Raw genomic sequence first — 16674 nt, forward strand, 5'->3', positions numbered from 1 at the left:
CCGCCGCTCTCATTGGCCGCTGCTGCGCGGAGGGGGCGGGGCAGAGGCGCGCGGCAGGAAGGTGGGGGAGGGGAGCTCGGCCTCACGTGCTCCTCCCATTCCCCCACCCCCACCGCGTCGAGTGGGGAGCAGGCATTTTTCGGGAACCTTCTCTGCCGGCTACGGAAGCCGCCACTCCCAAGATGGCGGCACCTCGCGCCGCCATTAAGCGTGAACCTTTAGAACCATCCCTCCAAGGACCCACGGTCCTACCCAAGATGGCCGCCTCAGGGCTCGCGCCCCACGCTTGCCACCCCCAACATGGCGGGGCCGGGTCGCTGTACCGGAAGCGCGGCGGGCTACCGGAAGTGACGCTCCCCAGGCGGTTCCGCTTCCTTTTTGCAGCAGAAACCGAGGCTGCTGGTCCAGGGGGGCGCTGTGCATACTGACCTTTGGCCCCTCTCCCCTTGTCTCGTGGAGGTAATGAATTAGCGGGCGGGAGGGCACCCCAGTTCCCTGTAGGGGCTGATCGGAGGGTGGGTGTGGAGGGGGACACCCTTAACCTCTTCGGCCTACTGGCGGGAATTGCACAACCGAGTCCCCCCACCCTCCGCGGGAACGGAGGTCTTAAAATCCCCATCATCGATTAGAGGAAAGTGACGATCGCCTCCATCGGCTAGGGTTGGGGAGCCCCCCGCCCCCATATCGGAAGCAAAAGAACCCCCACCCCACCCCCCATTGTCCGGAGGCAATGGAGGAACCCCTTTGGCTGGGAGCAGCCCCCTTCCCCCTGACGCGTGGGGGCAAAGCGCCTTTCCCCGCAGCCGCCTCCATCCCGCAGAACCCACTTCCGGCCTCGCAGCCCCGGACGAGATGCTGCTCCTGTCGCTGCTGTTGCTGCTGCTGCTGCCGCCCCTGTGCTCGGCCGTGGAGGTCAAGCGGCCCCGCGGCGTGGCCCTGTCCAGTGAGTGCCCCCGTTCGCCCACCGCACGCTTTGCCCCAGTTTCTGGCCTCTGGGTGGGGGCAGGTGGCAGTGGGTGGGTAGCAGAGGTGGTTTGTGGTTGAGGGGGGCGTCTTCCTCCTCTGGGCTGAACCTCTCTTCCGCAGACCATCACTTCTACGACGAGTCCAAGCCTTTCACTTGCCTGGACGGCTCGGCCACCATCTCTTTTGATCAGGTCAACGATGATTATTGCGACTGCAAGGATGGCTCGGATGAGCCGGGTGAGCTTTCCCTTTCTTCACTTTTCGTACATTTATTAAGCACCTATTGAATGCCCTGCCCTGCCTGGCTCCCCGTGGAGTTGAGATGAGCAGCCTCATAAATGGGTGGTCAGTGGTTGGTGTTGCGGTGGGGACAGACCCCCAGAGAGGCCCCTGCCCAGCCTCGTGGTCAGGGAAGGCTTCTCGGAGGAGGTGGACGGAGGGGCCAGCTTGTGCAAATACCCTGAGGTGGGAGGGAGAGGAGATGGGACAGGAGTGCCTCAGTGAGAAGCACGGGAGGTTTTTGTTCAGGCCCCGAGTATGTTGCTCTCTTTTATTTCCTTGGTTGGCACTGGTTGTTCCCAAGTCTCTTGTACTCTCTGTGTGCCCATGGGGGCAGGGGCTTGTCTGCAAATGTGTGGGAAACTCTTCTCAGCAAATCCTTCCTCCCTCAATCCCCACAGGTACGGCCGCCTGTCCCAACGGTAGCTTCCACTGCACCAACACTGGCTACAAGCCCCTGTACATCCCCTCCAGCCGGGTCAACGATGGAATTTGTGGTGAGTGAGGACACTCTGAGGCCAGGCCTGGGGGAAGAGGTGGTGGAGGGAGGGAGGGAGGGAGAGAGGAGGCACCGCCAGGTCTAATCGTGGCCTCCACCTCTCTCTGCTTTCAGACTGCTGCGATGGGACAGACGAATACAACAGTGGTGTCAACTGTGAGAACACTTGCAAGTATGTGAGGGGTTCCACTAGGACCTTGGGTTCTTTTTCTTCCCTCACCATGTCCCCCTGTCTTTTCTGCTTTTGCATGTCCAGCGCTCCCTGCAGGCCAGGAACCTCATGAGCCCTGTGTTACTGGTTTTCCCTTTGGCCTGGGAGCAGGTGCAGTTGTTTTCGTATTCACCTGAAGTTTATAAAGGGAAACGGCTTCCCCAGGGTCGTAGCTGGGAGATAGCAGGGCCGGGACTTGAAGCCAGGTCCCTTACATTTAATCGCTACGCCTTGTAGCTCTAAAAACGTAAATGCCCACGAGGCAGGTAATATGAAAACAGAAGTGGGCTGAGGATGAGGCAGTAGGGAGTGGTGGAGCTTGTGGCCTCTAAAGGAATTACTGCCCTCAAATCCTGTCAGTTGTTGGTGGGTATCAGGTATCAGTTTTTGTTTTTGTTTTTCCAGAGAAGCTGAAATTCCCACTACCTAGGTAGCCACTTCTGATCAAAGATATTTTAAAGTAGAGGATGGATTTAACACAATGTGCTTGCTGAGCAGATTTGCCTTTTTGTTTGGGAGTCTGTGATTTGGGGCCTTTTTCTCTTGGGCTCTGAATTCTGGCCCCATCTCCCAGCATTCCCTAGTCTTTCCCCTGATCCAGAGGGTGGGCACACGTTGCCCACCGTCCTTACCTGCAAGGATGGGGATAAAGGGCACTGGGGCAGAGAGGGCCTCTGGAGGGTGGGTTGCTTTCTCAGCCTTTCCCTGTGTGGGGGCTGGGTGGGCTGAGCCCTTTGGAAAGAGGCCCCTCCATGTCTCCCCCACACCAGAGAGAAGGGCCGGAAGGAGAGAGAGACTCTGCAGCAGATGGCGGAGGTTACCCGCGAGGGGTTCCGCCTCAAGAAGCTCCTCATCGAGGACTGGAAGAAGGCCCGAGAGGAGAAGGAGGTGAGAAGTGCCCTGGGAGCCTCCCCAGGACCGTCCGGGCCCGAGGCCTTGAGGCGTGGGCTGGCGAGGGCTGGGGTTTGCACCCGCCCCTGATGCGTGGTCCTGGGGCCGGTTATCCCGTCTGTGCCTCGGTTTGTTCTTTTGTCCATCGGGAGCGTGCAGTCGTGGGTTTGGCACCTGTCCAGTGGGAAACGGTTGGCAGGGCCCAGACTGAACTGTGCTCACAGGGGCTCTGCCACATCCTGGGACAGGAAGGCCACCTCCCTGCGTCTCGGTCTCCTTAGCGTAAGTCGGTGCTGGCGACTGTTTGACTTGCCAGTGTTGACATCTGTCAGCTGCAGCAGGGCGAGTGCTCTCGGGGGGGCCCGAAGAAAGCCCGTCCCCGGTGTGAGTTCCTTCCTGCTCTGTCTGCTGCCACCCAACCTGCCAAGTGGAGGCCCGGCTCTTCTGCCTTGCCCAGGGGAGGTTCTGGGTCTCTCTCCTACCCGTGTGGCCTGGCTAGTCAGGTCTCTTCCGAATTCAGGGGGTTTAGGGGGGCAGAGGGGAAAGCCACATAAGTAGGTAGGTGCCAAGTGACCTTTGCCCTCCCAGGGAGGCAGGAGCATCCTGGTAGGAGGCCAGACTGAAGTGCCGGCCAAGGTCTTGGGAGGAAAGCGGTCCTGTCAGGGCTCAGGCTAGTACCCCGCAGCTCGGGGGCCCCACGCTCGGGGCAGAGCCCACCTCACACTTACCTGTTGCTCTTTGGTGAAGATACCCGGAGGCCCAGCAGGTTTTGCCGGGCACTACCCAGGAGGCTGGAACCAGACCTGGGCCTGCCTCGGGCTCATTGTCTTATGGGAGGGACAGACAGACAGTAAACGGCACCCAGGGCTGCTGGGAGAAGGGAAGCTCGGGCCCTGTGTGGCCAGCTCTTGCCTCCCTTCACACTCCCTTCTTCTCTCCTCCCTCCTTGTATTAGGGGTAGGTGACTGCTTGGAGAAAGAGACTTGTGTCTGAACTGAAATCTGTACAGCCATTCAGAGTCAATCAGGGAGAATGTTCCAGACAGAAGGAACACTCTGAGCAGAGAACTGGGGGCAGAAGAGTATTTGGGCGTCTGAGTGTTGTTCCGGATGGTTAGAGCCGAGAGTTTGAGATAGGGTGGCACAGATGGGGCTGGAGAGGGGACAGGGGCCCAGTCGGGCATTGTGGGCTATATTGACGTGTTTGGGCTTCGCCATAGCCAGGGGAAAGATGCAGTGAGGTGCATTTTAGAGTGACATCCGTCCCGGCTGCCCTGCGGGATAGAGACAAGGCAGGTGATAAAGAGGAGGGGGGACAGGAGGAGAGCTGGCCTCTTCCCTTCTGCCCCCCTAGAAAAAGCTCATTGAGCTACAGGCTGGGAAGAAGTCCCTGGAGGACCAGGTGGAGACACTGCGGTCGGTGAAGGAGGAGGCAGAGAAGCCGGAGAAGGAGGCCAAGGAACAGCACCGGAAGCTGTGGGAAGGTACGTCACCCGGTGGCCGGAGAACTCACCTTTCCCTCCTGAACAGGAGGCTGGGTGCAGCAGATGTGCTCTGTGTCTGTTGTTTTGGCTGGGCTTTGATCATGGTGCTTTATTTCCTTGTGTGCCTAGTTATCTTTGGCTGTGTGGTAGTCATCGTGTGTGAAAATTATCTACAGTAATAATTTGAGGGCTTAGGATTGGGGGATTCTTCTCCAGGAAGGATTGGCTTTTCTTTCTGACAGGTGCCTGGGAACACTACAGCTCAGGGACTCTCTTAATCCAAATTCCAGGCTTGAGGTTCTTTGGTCCCTTAGGCAGTGTGCGAGCTGAGAAATTGCACAGGCTGGGCTTTTCCTCATCAGCCCAGTGCTGATAGGAGAGGCTCCGGCATCAAACCTTAGTTGTTGGGAGAATTTCCCATTAGTTTCCCTACTTTGGACTCTGATTTCAGTCTGCCTTACCCCATGAGGTCGCATCAAAACCGACAGCCAACTTTTTTTTTAATCTTCCTGGCTTTCTGTTTGGCCCTGGCAAGTCTTACTGTCTTGTCAGGCCTTGGTTTGTTTGAAGATGATGTGTTGTTTTTTTTTTTTTAATGAAATTCAGTTTTACTGAGATATATTCACATACCATACAATCATCCATGGTGTATAGTCAGTTATTTATGGTATCATCATATGTAAAAGTAAAAAAGAATATCCAAATCATCCCCCCCATCCCACCCTGTATTTCATTTAGTTTTTGTCTCCATTTTTCTACTCATCCCTCCATATACTGGATAAAGGGAGTGTGATCCACAAGGTTTTCACAATTGCACTGTCACCCCTTGTAAGCTACACTGTTATACAATCGTCTTCAAGAGTCAAGGCTACTGGGTTGGAGTTCGATAGTTTCAGGTGTTTACTTCTAGGTATTCCAATGCATTAAAATCTAAAAAGTGTTACCTTGTAGTGCGTAAGACTGTCCACCAGAGTGACCTCTCGACTCCATCTGGAATCTCTCTGCCACTGAAACTTTATTTCGTTTCATTTCACATCCCCCTTTTGGTCAGGAAGATGTTCTCAGTCCCACAATGTCGGGTCCAGATTCATCCCCGGGAGTCACATCCCACGTTGTCAGGGAGATTTACGCCCCTGGGAGTCAGGTCCCACATAGCGGGGAGGGCACTGAGATCACCTGCTGAGGTGGCTTAGCTAGAGGGAGAGGCTACATCTGAGCAACAAAGAGGCACTCAGGGAAGATGATGATTTTTTATGCTTTGTCTAGCATTTGTTTTTTTGTTTGTGTGGTGTTTTGTTTTTCCCCCCGACTGTGGGTGGTTGAGCTGCCGTTACTAGGAATTTGAAGCCTCGCCCCTTGTGTGTTCAGTCATCGGGTGCTTGCCTGCTCCCCAGGGGAGTGGGGGTGGAGCCAGGTAGAAGGGTGCAGGTTATCACCCGAAATCCCCCTTCTGTCTTTCCGGGCTGGTCACAGGACAGGGCATTTCTGGGAAGATTCAGTGGCATGGCCCTCGTTACTCCCAGGGGTGGTACCCAGGAACCGGGGGGCTGTCAGGAAGCCCCCTGGGTGTCTGCTGCTTCCTTCCTCCCTCTGCCCAGTGGCTCTCCCTGGTTTCTCATAACCAGCAGGCGTTTGCTGAGCCCTGCTCCAGAGGGAGGCCGTGAGCCGGGTCCGAGGAGCAGGTGCAAAGGCCCTGTGGCGCGATGGGGTCTTGGTTCGAAGGGGCAGTGAGGAGGCCATGCGGCTGGAGGGAGTGAATGAGGAGGACAGTTGTGTACAGGGCCTGGTGGGCTGCCATGGGGGCTTTGCTGTTTCTCCTTGGATGGATCTTCTGGTGGTTCTGAGCAGAAGAGGGTCCTTACCTGGCTCAGGTGTTCACCGGCGCCCTCTGGCTGCTGCACGGGGAACAGACAGAGGGAGACAAAGGTAGGGAGGAGGTGACAGGGCAGGGACCAGGGTGGGGGCCCTGGAGGGGGAGAAAAGCGGACAGATTCTGGGTGGAATTGGAAGGCAGATCCAAGTCGTCCGTTCCCCAATACTCCCCCAACCTTGGGTCTGTGCTGTCTGCACCCCGTGTCCCATGCAGCACCTCCTTTTCCCTCCCACCGCAGCGGAGACTGTGGCCTCCGCCCAGCCCTGGATCCCACCCTCCCCATCCTTGGAGACCCCGGGCCTTCGGTTGCCTTCTCTCTTTCTCTGGCTGATTCCTTTCCTCTGCTTATAAGCCACACTCAGACCACTGCTGCCCAGGCAGCTGTCCCCAAGCTCAGCCCTCCCTCCCGGCTGCTACCCCCCGGGAACAGGCTGGCCAAGTTTCCCGTGCCCCCTCCCCCTGCCGCCCCTCTTCTACCCACTGCCGTCCCCAGTCTCCTCCCACAGGACGGTTTCTGGGAACTCCAAGCCACACATTGGGCTCCCCGTCCTCTGCCGTCCCCTCACTCCCGCTGTCCTCTGCCCTCCTGCAGTTTGGGGCCAGCAGCTGGGGACCAGGTCAGACCTCTCCAGGGCCAGGCACAGAGCAGGGTCACCCAGCCGGACTTGCAGGGCAGTCCTGGGTCCAAGGCCAAAAGACGTGGGATGCCGCTGGGGCCTGGAGAGAAGGCTGGGCTGTTTGTTCTTTTTAAAATAAATCCGTATTCCCTGTTTAAAAAAAAAAATTTTTTTTTTTTTCTGAACAATTGAGAAAGTAATAAAGCAAAAAGGGAGAGTCTTTCAGGGCAGGGGCTTGGCAGGTGCTCCGGAACCTTCTGGGCCTTCCTGCCTATCCCGACAGAGATGCGGTTCTATGGAGTAGAGAAGCTCCAGGTACAGGCTGCCCCCTTCCAAGTAGGTGATCTTAGTCAAATCCCTTTGCTGCATAGGCCTCGGTTTCCTCACCTGTAAAATGGGAATAATAACTACAGCTTGCTTGTGGGGTCTCGTGAAGCTTAACGTGTTACTGACACTTGGCAAGTGGAGCAGATGTTAGCTGCATTCCTCCGTCACGGGGTCACACCGCACGTATTTCTCTCTGGGTCCCTCTCTGAACCTGCACGGTCCAGTATTGTGGCGAGTCGATTAGTCAAGGCTTAAAAGGTACAGAAATCTCTACTGGGGACGATGGACAAGTTTTGGTAGCAGAGAGCAGCGATGGTAGTGCAACATCGTGGACGTAATTAACAGCACCGAATGATATATCTGAATGGGGTTAAAAGGGGAAACGATAGGTTGTCCGTGTCACTAGAATAAAAGTAAACGAACAAACAAAAATACACAAAACTACTGAACAGAAACAGCGAACGCTACGTTAAACCGTGAACCGTAGCTCATGGTACAACGATAAAAACGTGCTTTCACCCATTGTAATAAATGTTCCACGCCAACGCAAAAGGTTAATAATAGGGTGGCGTGTGGGAGCCCCGTATTTTGTAGCTCTGTAAACCCAAACGTTGTCTAATAATGAAAAAAAATTTGGTTCCTCAGCCGCACGGGCCCCGTTGCAAGTTCTCAGTGGCCACGTGGGACTGGGAGCTGGTGTGGTTGTAGACTCTGTCCAGCACGGCAGAAAGTTCTATGGGATGCACGCTGGTAGGGATGATGCGTGGGTATTTCCCTGTGTCCATGTGCACCTACTTCCTTTATTTATTGTTTTTCTTTATGGTAAAATCTGCCATTTTAACCATTTTAAAGCATATAATTCAGGGACATTTAATATAGTCAAAATGTTGTGCATCCATCACCGCTATACTATCTAATTCCTGAACTTTTTCTGGAAACAGGTATCAGTACCCTACTTCCTTTAGATTTGGGGGCTTAAAACCCGTAGACATTTATTGTCTCGCCAATGGGGCCACGCTCCCTCTGGAACCTTCTTCCTGGCCGCTTCAAGCTCCTGGCCATCCCTGGCCTTCTTTGGCTTGACCTGCAGCATTTCGGTCTCTGCCTGCATTGTCCGTCCCGTGGCTTTCTCATCAGGGTCTGCCTGTGTCCCCTACTTCCTTTTAACAGCTGGGTCGTATTCCGTTATATGGGTCTAGGAGAATTTATTGAATTCAATTACCTTTTTTTTTTCTTTCCCGTTGTTGGTGTTTTCCTTCAGTATTTTTAAGAGCTCATAACATAATTGTGTTACCCCTTTGTCTGCTAACGGTCTTACTTTGCTGGAGCTACTATCACAAATACCACAGATGGGTTTTGGCCTAAACCATGGGAATTTATTAGCTCACGGTTTTGAGGCTAGGAGAAGTCCAAAATCAAGAAATCAGCAAGGCAAAGCCTCTCTCCCCGAAGTCTGGCATTCTGGTGTGAGCTGCCGGGAATCTTTGGGGTTCCTTGGTGTTTCGGTTTGCTAAAGCCACCGGAATGCAATATACCAGAAATGGATTGGCTTTTACAATGGTGGTTAATTAGGTTGCAAATTTGCAGTTCTTAAGGCCATAAGAGTGTCCAAACTAAGGCATCAACAAGAGGATACCTGCACTGAAGAAAGGCCGATGGCGTCCGGAACACCTCTGTCAGCAGGGAAGGCACGTGGCTGGCGTCTGCTGGTCCTTTGCTCCCAGGTGGCTTTGCTTTCAGCTTCCGATCCCGGTGGCTTTCTCCTTAAGCATCTGTGGGTTCTCACTTAGCTTCTCCGGGGCAAATTTTGGGCTTCATCTCTTAGCCTGGTGTCTCCAAACGTCTTTCCTTCTGCATCTCCAAGCGTCTGGGTCTGTGTCGGCTCTGAGCTCTCTTAAGGACTCCAGTAAACTAATCAAGACCCACCCTTAATGGGCGGAGTCACATCTCCATGGAAACAGCCTAATCAAAAGATCCCACCCACACTAGGTCTGCCCCCCCAAGAGTGGATTAAAACAACGTAGTCTTTTATGGGGTACATAACAGAGTCAAAGCAGCGCACTTGGCTTCTGTTTGCTTCCCTTCACGGGGCGGGGGTCCCCCTTTCTGTTCAGACCCACTTACTTTCTCCGCTAATACAGGTTAAGGCCTGTCACCCTTCAGCTGACCACCCCTTCACTAAAAATATCTTCAAAAGCACCTATTTGTAGCCACAGGAACTCAAGGCAAGAGTAAGTACAGGTGTCTGTCGGGGTACTCGGTTCAATTTATCGCGGCGTCTTAAGACGCAGAGCTTTCCCCCATTTATCACTCATCTCGGGCACTAGGTCCTTTGTGATTCTTGGCCAGGCCATTTCTCTCTTTTATTGCGGTAAAATGTACGTAACCTAAGACTTAACTGCTCTAACCATTTTTAAGCAACAGTTCAGTGGCATTAGGTCCGTTCACAACTTTGTGCAGCCATCACCACGATTTCTAGAACTTTCTTATATCCCAAACAGAAACTCTGTACCCAGGAAGCAACCACACCGCATTCTTCTCCCCGGGGCCCCTGGTCCCCTCGAAGCCGCTTCTGGCCTCTGTCCCGCAGAACCGTATTGAAATGGAGCCGTGCGCCGTGTGTCCGTCTGTGCCTGCCTCTTGCACTCAGAACGATGACTTTAAGGTCCCCACGCGTTGTGGCACGGAGCGGGACCCCGTTCCTTTTTACGGCTGAATAACACTCCGATGTCCGGATGGACCACCTTTTGTGTGTCTGGTCATCCGTGGCAGACGCTCACGTTGCGTCCACCTTTTGGCAGCTGTGCTTAACGCCACTGTGAGCATCTGGGGCGTTCACCTAGGAGTGAACCCGCCAGGCCATTTTCTCAAAGTGAATTCCCTCGTCTCGTCATAGCTTCTCTTTCCATCCTCTTGCCCGCGGCTGGCATCCTGGGCCGTGTGTCTTGGCAGACTCCCACCTGCTTTTCCTTAGGGCACGTCCTCCGGGTGCCTTCCCTCAAGCCGGGGGGGGAGCACCCCACGTCCTGACCCAGCATCCCAAAGGGTGGCGGGGACAAGTGTAGGCTTGGGGGGCCGGGGGGCAGGGGACAGCCGTCCTGGCTTTGGCCTCGGCTGTGTTACTCACCCTTGGGGTGACGCTGGGCAGCTCCTTTGCCCGCCTGGACTTCAGTCCCCTCATCCGTGACAGAGACGGTGGGCAGCGGGGCTGTGCAGAGCCGGGGGGGCCAGGAAATGCCAGGTTTGTTGCCACACGCGGTCCCGTCTGTGGAGGGCCGGGCCGAGACCTGGTATACAGTAAGAGCTTAATAATTAAGAGTCACCGTTGTGGCTGGTTTGCCCTCCGCCTGGTAAGGCCAGTGGAGCAGAGGCTCAGGGGGTTTCCAGGGTCATGGCTGTGTCCTCCCTGCCTGGAGACCCTCCCCGGGGCTCCCCAGCTGCCTCCCGGTGTGCCCCCCACCCCCAGCTCCCTGCTTGCAGCCCGGCCCCCCCGCTTTGCCATCCTGATGCCACCCACTGCGTCGTCCCCCCAGCTCTGCCCTGCCCGCCATCTCTGCCTGCTCTGATTTGGGCGCCTTTGGCTACTTGTTCAACCCCCAAAGTTGGGGGAACGTCTCCTCCACCCCCACATCTGACCTGTTGCAAACCCTGTCCAAGCTCCCTTCAGAATCGCCCCCAAATCGGGCCCTTCTGGCCCCTCCCCTGCCCACCCCCCACTCCAGTTGCCTCCGTCCTGTTCTCCCGGCTCTCGCCCTCCCCAGTTTGGCACCTTGACTTGGGGTGTCTCTTGCTTGCTCCCCGTCCCCTCGTCTTGTCCAGGGCTGTGTCCCCAGCGTCGGCCCCCGGGTAGGATCCCCGGGGCGCGAGACTGGAGTTGGGGAGCCGGCTGGCGGGGGCGGAGGGTGACGGAGCCGTCCCTCCACAGAGCAGCAGGCCACTGCCAAGGCCCAACGGGAGCAGGAGCTGGCGGCCGAGGCCTTCCGGGAGCTGGACGACAACGCAGACGGCAGGTGAGCGCGCCAGCCAGAGCCCCCCGGGGCCCCCCGCCAGCTCCCCCACCTCCTCGCCGGGGTCCCGGGCCTGCCTGAGCGCACCTCTGCTTCCTCACGTATAAAACGGGGGCAGAACGGAGGCCCAGCGTGGAGACGAGGGCCCCCCAGGGGCTAGGCGAGGACCCTCAGGCCGAAGAAGCAATAGCTAGGGAGGGGGCTCGTTTTCTGTGACCCCGTTTGCTTTGGTGAAAGTGAGATTTGGGCTTGAGTGGCGTTGAGGGGCGCCGGGGAGGACACGGGGAACCCTGGGCGGAGGCCGAGCAGGTGAGGGGCAGGGGGGTTATCAGAGGGTCTGGGGGTGGGTGTGTGACAGACGGACAGCCCAGGTGGTGGTGACGTCCTGGCCAGGAGCCCTCACCTGCCCGTCTGCCTCCCCGTGTCCCCGCAGGGTCTCGGTGGCCGAGCTGCAGACCCACCCGGAGCTGGACACGGACGGGGATGGGGTGCTGTCGGAAGGGGAGGCCCAGGTACCCCAGGCTGCCCCCAGGAGAAGCCCCCATGGCCTTCCTTTCCCCACCAGCAGCTCGCCAGCCTCGTGCCCTGCTTCTCAGTCATGAGTCACGGTCTTTTGTCCTCCTGTCCTTCCCTGTCCCCGTTGGCCTCTCCTTGCCCTCTGGGCACGGGGCACCCCCTCTGGGGCTCACGCGGAGGCCCCCGTCCTGAGACCCCCTCCCCACCATGCGCACACAGGCTCTGCTCGGAGGGGACACACACACTGACGCCACCGCCTTCCACGAGCGCATCTGGGCCGCCGTCAGGGACAAGTTCCGGTCTGAGGTCGGTGGGGGGGCCGGGGCGGGGTGGGGGTCCTGCCCCGCTCCCCCTGGCTCCAGGCCACCCTGGCCAGCCAGGACCGCAAGTCCCCTTCCGTGGAGGGCCCCCAGCCCCAGCTGTCTGTCTGTCCGGCCGTCTTTCCCCTCCACCCTCCCCGGGACCCTTGGAAGGGGCCGCAACCCTGAGGCCGGCCCCACCTGCTGCCAGGTGCTGCCCCCCGAAACGCCGGGGTCCCCACAGGCCCAAGAGGAGCAGCCGCCCGCACCGCCCCCCGGGGAGGAGGAGGACAAGGAGGAGGAGGAGGAGGCCGAGGCGGGAGAGGAGGAGGAAGAGGAGGAGGACGAAGAGGCTGAGGTGCTGGGGAGCACCCCAGTGTGTGTGTGGGGAGGGGGGTGGCACAGGCTGGCCGGGGGGGGGTCCACACTGACCCCGTCCCCCCCCCAGGAGGTCCCGTCCCCGCTCGTGCCCCCCCGGCCGGCCAGCCCCCCCGAGGAGGACACGATGCCACCCTACGATGAGCAGACCCAGGCCCTGATCGATGGTGAGGGCCCCGTCCGGGTGGGGAAGGGGCCTGGGTGGGCCTGGCGCTGCCCACCCTGGCCAGGGACGTCACCCATCTTCGGGACCAGGGAAGCCGTGCCCCCCTGCCCACGGGGGCTTGGGGGACCCTGGGGGGGTGTCTGGGGCCCTGGCAGGCCAGTCCCACCCCGTCCAGACTGTGGCTTATTTGTGCCACCCCAGGCGGGCGCGCTCGGGCCGGCTGCCAGCTGTGCCCCAGGGGCCCCGGGCCGGCTGCCGGGAGCTGCCACTTTTGCTGGGACCACGGCCGGGGCTGGGGGGGCGGACAGGAGGCCCCTGGGGGGGTGAGCACCTCTGACCTCGGCCCCCCTCTGCCCGCCGCTCCCCACAGCCGCCCAGGCCGCCCGCACCAGCTTCGAGGAGGCCGAGCGCTCCTTGAAGGACGTGGAGGAGTCCATCAGGTACGGGGCGGTGACGGGAGGGTCCCCGGGGGGGCTTTGGGGGGCGGCTGCCAGCAGGGCCCGGGCCCCCCTGTGCGCTCACTGGCCGCGGCCTCCCCTCCCAGGAACCTGGAGCAGGAGATCTCGTTTGACTTTGGCCCCAGCGGGGAGTTCGCCTACCTGTACAGCCAGTGCTACGAGCTCACCACGAACGAGTGCGTGGGGGGCTGTGGCGGATGCCCCCCGGGTGGGGTGCAGGCCTGGGGGGCGGGAGGGGCTGTAGGGGGAGCTCGGATGGGGGGAGCCGGGGGGCTTTCCTGTCACCTTCAGTCCTCACGCTTCCCGCCTGGGGGTGAGGACGGGGCCGCCCCCACTGGGGAGCGGGGTGAGGAGGTGGGGGTCCCCGAGCCCCCCACCCACGCGCCCTCCCCCACGGCAGGTACACGTACCGCCTCTGCCCCTTCAAGCTCGTCTCGCAGAAACCCAAACTTGGCGGTGCCACCACCAGCCTCGGGTGAGTGCGGCCTTCTCCGGGGCCCCTCCGCCGCCTGGGCCCCCCCTCAGCACCCCCACTTTTGTCCCCCCTGCAGCACCTGGGGCTCCTGGGCCGGCCCCAACCACGACAAGTTCAGCGCCATGAAGTACGAGCAGGGCACGGGCTGCTGGCAGGGCCCCAACCGCTCCACCACTGTGAGTGCCCGCCGGACGAGGGCTGGGGGGCCACGGGGACCCCCGCCTGAGCACCCCCTGCCCGCCCCCAGGTGCGGCTGCTGTGCGGGAAGGAGACGGTGGTGACCAGCACGACGGAGCCGAGCCGCTGCGAGTACCTCATGGAGCTGACGACGCCAGCCGCCTGCCCCGAGCCCCCGCCCGAGCCCCCCGCCGACGGCCACGACGAGCTCTAGGCGCAGCGGGGGACACGGGGGTGGCGTCTCCCCACCTGGGCACCCCGAGGCCCGAGACCTCGCCCCCCACGGAGCCCCCTGTCCATGCACGAACCAAGGCTGGGTCCCCCTCTCCCCCTCCTCCCTGGGGGGGTACGAACAGCGGGGGGTGGGTGGGGGGCTCCATGCCCTGCTCTCGGGGGGGCCGGGCAGGGCCGAGCCACCTTCGGGGCCCCGGAGTCTTCCGAAGGTGGAGTGAAGGCGCTTGGCCTGCCTGAGCCCCCCAGTCCCCGGCGGTCGCCCGCCCTCCCGCCCCTCTGCCCGGGGATCCACGTCCCCTCGTGGCAGAGCAAGTGACGTGACCTGTGACTGGAAACAATAAACGTGCCCCCCCATCCAGCGTGTCTGGGCCTTGCTTTGCTCGCGTGGGAATTGGGGGGGTGGGCAGAGGGTGGGCGGCAGGGGCGCGGCCATCTGCAGATACACTGCCGGGGACCCCCCACCAAGGCTGGCACCCCGTTAGGGACCTCACCAGAGGCTGTGTCCCCCCCCCAGCTGGGTTTCCACCTGATGGGACCCCCCACCCCGCCACCCTCCGCGCCGGGCACACACACCCCTGAGGCCGTTCAAGATTCTGAACTTTTATTTTCTGGCATGAAAAGTACAAATAATTCAACAATTCCATGTAAAAGTCTGTTACCGCGGCCAGGCCTGTGATCCCGGTAATAAATAGTCTAAACGCAACACAAAGTCTTCCTGGTGTTGGGTTTTGGTTGTTTTTTGTTGTTGTTGTTGGTTTTTTGTGTTTGTTTGTCTTTTTTACAGTTTGTTCTTTTAGTTTGTTTTCAATCACCTCCAACATGGACCCTTGTGATTCGAAACCTTCCGAATATATAACAGGAGGAAGGTGGGGGCCGCAGGGGCTGAGCCCCCTCCCCACTGGCCCTGCCCTCGACCCCCAGGGATGGGAGAGACCCCAGGCCCCCTCCTCTCTCCCCCCCCAGGAGCCCGGGCCTGGCTGGGCTGGGTTTGGGGTTTTAGAAAACGACGTCCCCTCCCAGTTTGGGGGGGGCAGGGGCCGAGGCCTCGGTGGATGGGGGGGTTGGGGGGCGTGGGGAGGTGTCCCCCTCTCCAGGGCCTCGCGCCCCCCAGGGCGGGGGGAGAAAACCAGCCCTTATTGCTCACAGATGCCTCCGACACGCCGGCCACGTGTGCACAGGTGTCCCCACGTGTGGAGGGCGGAGGGGGGAAGGCCCGAGAAAGAGGGGGGACAGGGGTGGGCCCCCTGGGGTGGGGGGGGACGGGGCAGGCAGGAGGACTTAAAACCACGAGAATAAATAGGTTCGTGTATCAAGAACAAGCTAAGATCTTCACCAGCTAAATAGGACTGAAAAAATCATCAAGAGGAGCAAAAATCATATGTCATCGAAAACCCCGGGCGACGGCTGGCGGCGGGGACCCCGAGCCCCGGGGACCGCTTCGGCTACCGTTACTGAGTTATTAATAATTATTATTACTTTAATGATTTCACTTCCCCTTTCATAAATAAATTAGGCATAACCACGTCTCGGCAAAACGTAAAGAAACAAAGAAAGAACGTTTGTCGTTCTTTTAACTTGCAAACAGGATGAAGTAACAGAAATATACACAAATGTCCTTACAGGCCAACGAGAATAATAAATAGTTAACATAGCAATAAGTTAAAACTACAAGAAGCTAAATTCGGCAAAAAAGTACAAGAAAGTTAACTGGTGCCAGTTTATGTCTTTTTTTGTTGGCTTTTTTTTTTTTTTCCTTTTTTTGTTTGTTTTTTTTTGTTTGTTTGTAATCTCTTCGACGTGTTTTTTTTTCCTCTTTTTTGTTGTTGCATTTTTTTTTCCTCTTCGGTTTTTGTTTTTGTTTTTTGTCGCTTTTTAATATTTTTTTTGTTTTTGTTTTTGTTCCTTGCAGCAGAAGCTCCACAGACGTTTAATACAAACACCGGGGTGGAGGGTGGGGGGAGAGCGGGGCAGTCAGATGGGATCGAGGGTGGGACACGGTGGGGGGACAGCAACTAAAGCTAAAGTCGGGGTTTGCGATTCTCAGTTCTGACTGGGTCTGTGGGGGGATGGGGAGGGGATGGGAGGGCTCCTGGGGCTCAGGGTGGGGTGTCCGGCCTTTGGCTTCTGGTGGAATTTTTTTTTCAAAGAATGAAAAATAAGTGTTTGTGGGGGGAGTGGTTCTGGGGGGGGAATGTAAAATCCAGATGGGAAATGGGGCCGGGCCGGGGCTCAGGAGAGGGGCTGCATCCACTTGCCCTTACCCACCGGGAAATAAAAACCCGACAAACCGAAAGGGGGTGACAAGTGGGTGGGTGGGCACGTGGGGGCCCGTCTGCCCTGGCCCTGGCGTGGTGGGTGCTTGCTGTGGGTGGGGTGGGGGGGGGGAGGCTCAGGGTCGAGCCTCCCCTTCGGCTCTGGGGGGGGGCGGTTTGCCAAGGAGGCTCAGCCCCAGGAACAGGGGTTCCTTTGGCCTTAAGTGTTGGGGGGAGGGTGGGGGGCTGCTCCCAGCCCACCATGACACCAAAGTGGAACGAGGTATCGTGTGTCTGGATGTGTGGACGCTGCGTGTGCACGCCTGTGTTCGTGGGTGGCAGGGAGGCCGTGGACGAGCCAGGAGAGACCCCCGTAGAGAACCTGGAGCAGGGGTGCTGGGAGTCGGGGGGTGCAACCTCTGACCTGGGCCCGAGGGAGGCGATGGACGTGTCCGTGTGTCCCTGGGTGCTGGGGTTATGTGTGTCCGCGACCGGATGTCCAGGGCTGTGTGTCCACGTGTCGCTGTGTGTCCACGTTTGCGTTTAACCGTGTCCGTCTTTCTGTC

General features: G+C 58.7%; 1 protein-coding gene across 2 annotated transcripts; it reads left to right on the forward strand.

The window, feature by feature from the left end:
* The first annotated feature begins 153 nt into the window (after nt 1–153).
* PRKCSH (protein kinase C substrate 80K-H) lies at nt 154–14165 on the forward strand. 2 transcript variants are annotated; one of them, XM_037818131.1, is made up of 17 exons: nt 154–459; nt 821–943; nt 1087–1203; nt 1647–1742; nt 1859–1916; nt 2726–2843; nt 4200–4329; nt 11072–11156; nt 11587–11665; nt 11889–11975; nt 12213–12326; nt 12417–12513; nt 12883–12952; nt 13057–13146; nt 13371–13445; nt 13522–13621; nt 13693–14165. In XM_037818131.1, exons 2-17 carry the CDS (start codon nt 853–855, stop codon nt 13834–13836), a joined length of 1551 nt encoding a protein of 516 aa, XP_037674059.1. In that variant the 5' UTR covers nt 154–459; nt 821–852; the 3' UTR covers nt 13837–14165. The 2 variants fall into 2 exon arrangements, with proteins under 2 accessions (XP_037674059.1, XP_037674058.1); XM_037818130.1 differs by having other exon boundaries at nt 157–459; nt 12180–12326; nt 13693–14161.
* Nucleotides 14166–16674: the final 2509 nt, after the last annotated feature.

Source organism: Choloepus didactylus, chromosome 25, assembly GCF_015220235.1.
Source record: "Choloepus didactylus isolate mChoDid1 chromosome 25, mChoDid1.pri, whole genome shotgun sequence".
Lineage (NCBI taxonomy): Eukaryota > Metazoa > Chordata > Mammalia > Pilosa > Megalonychidae > Choloepus > Choloepus didactylus.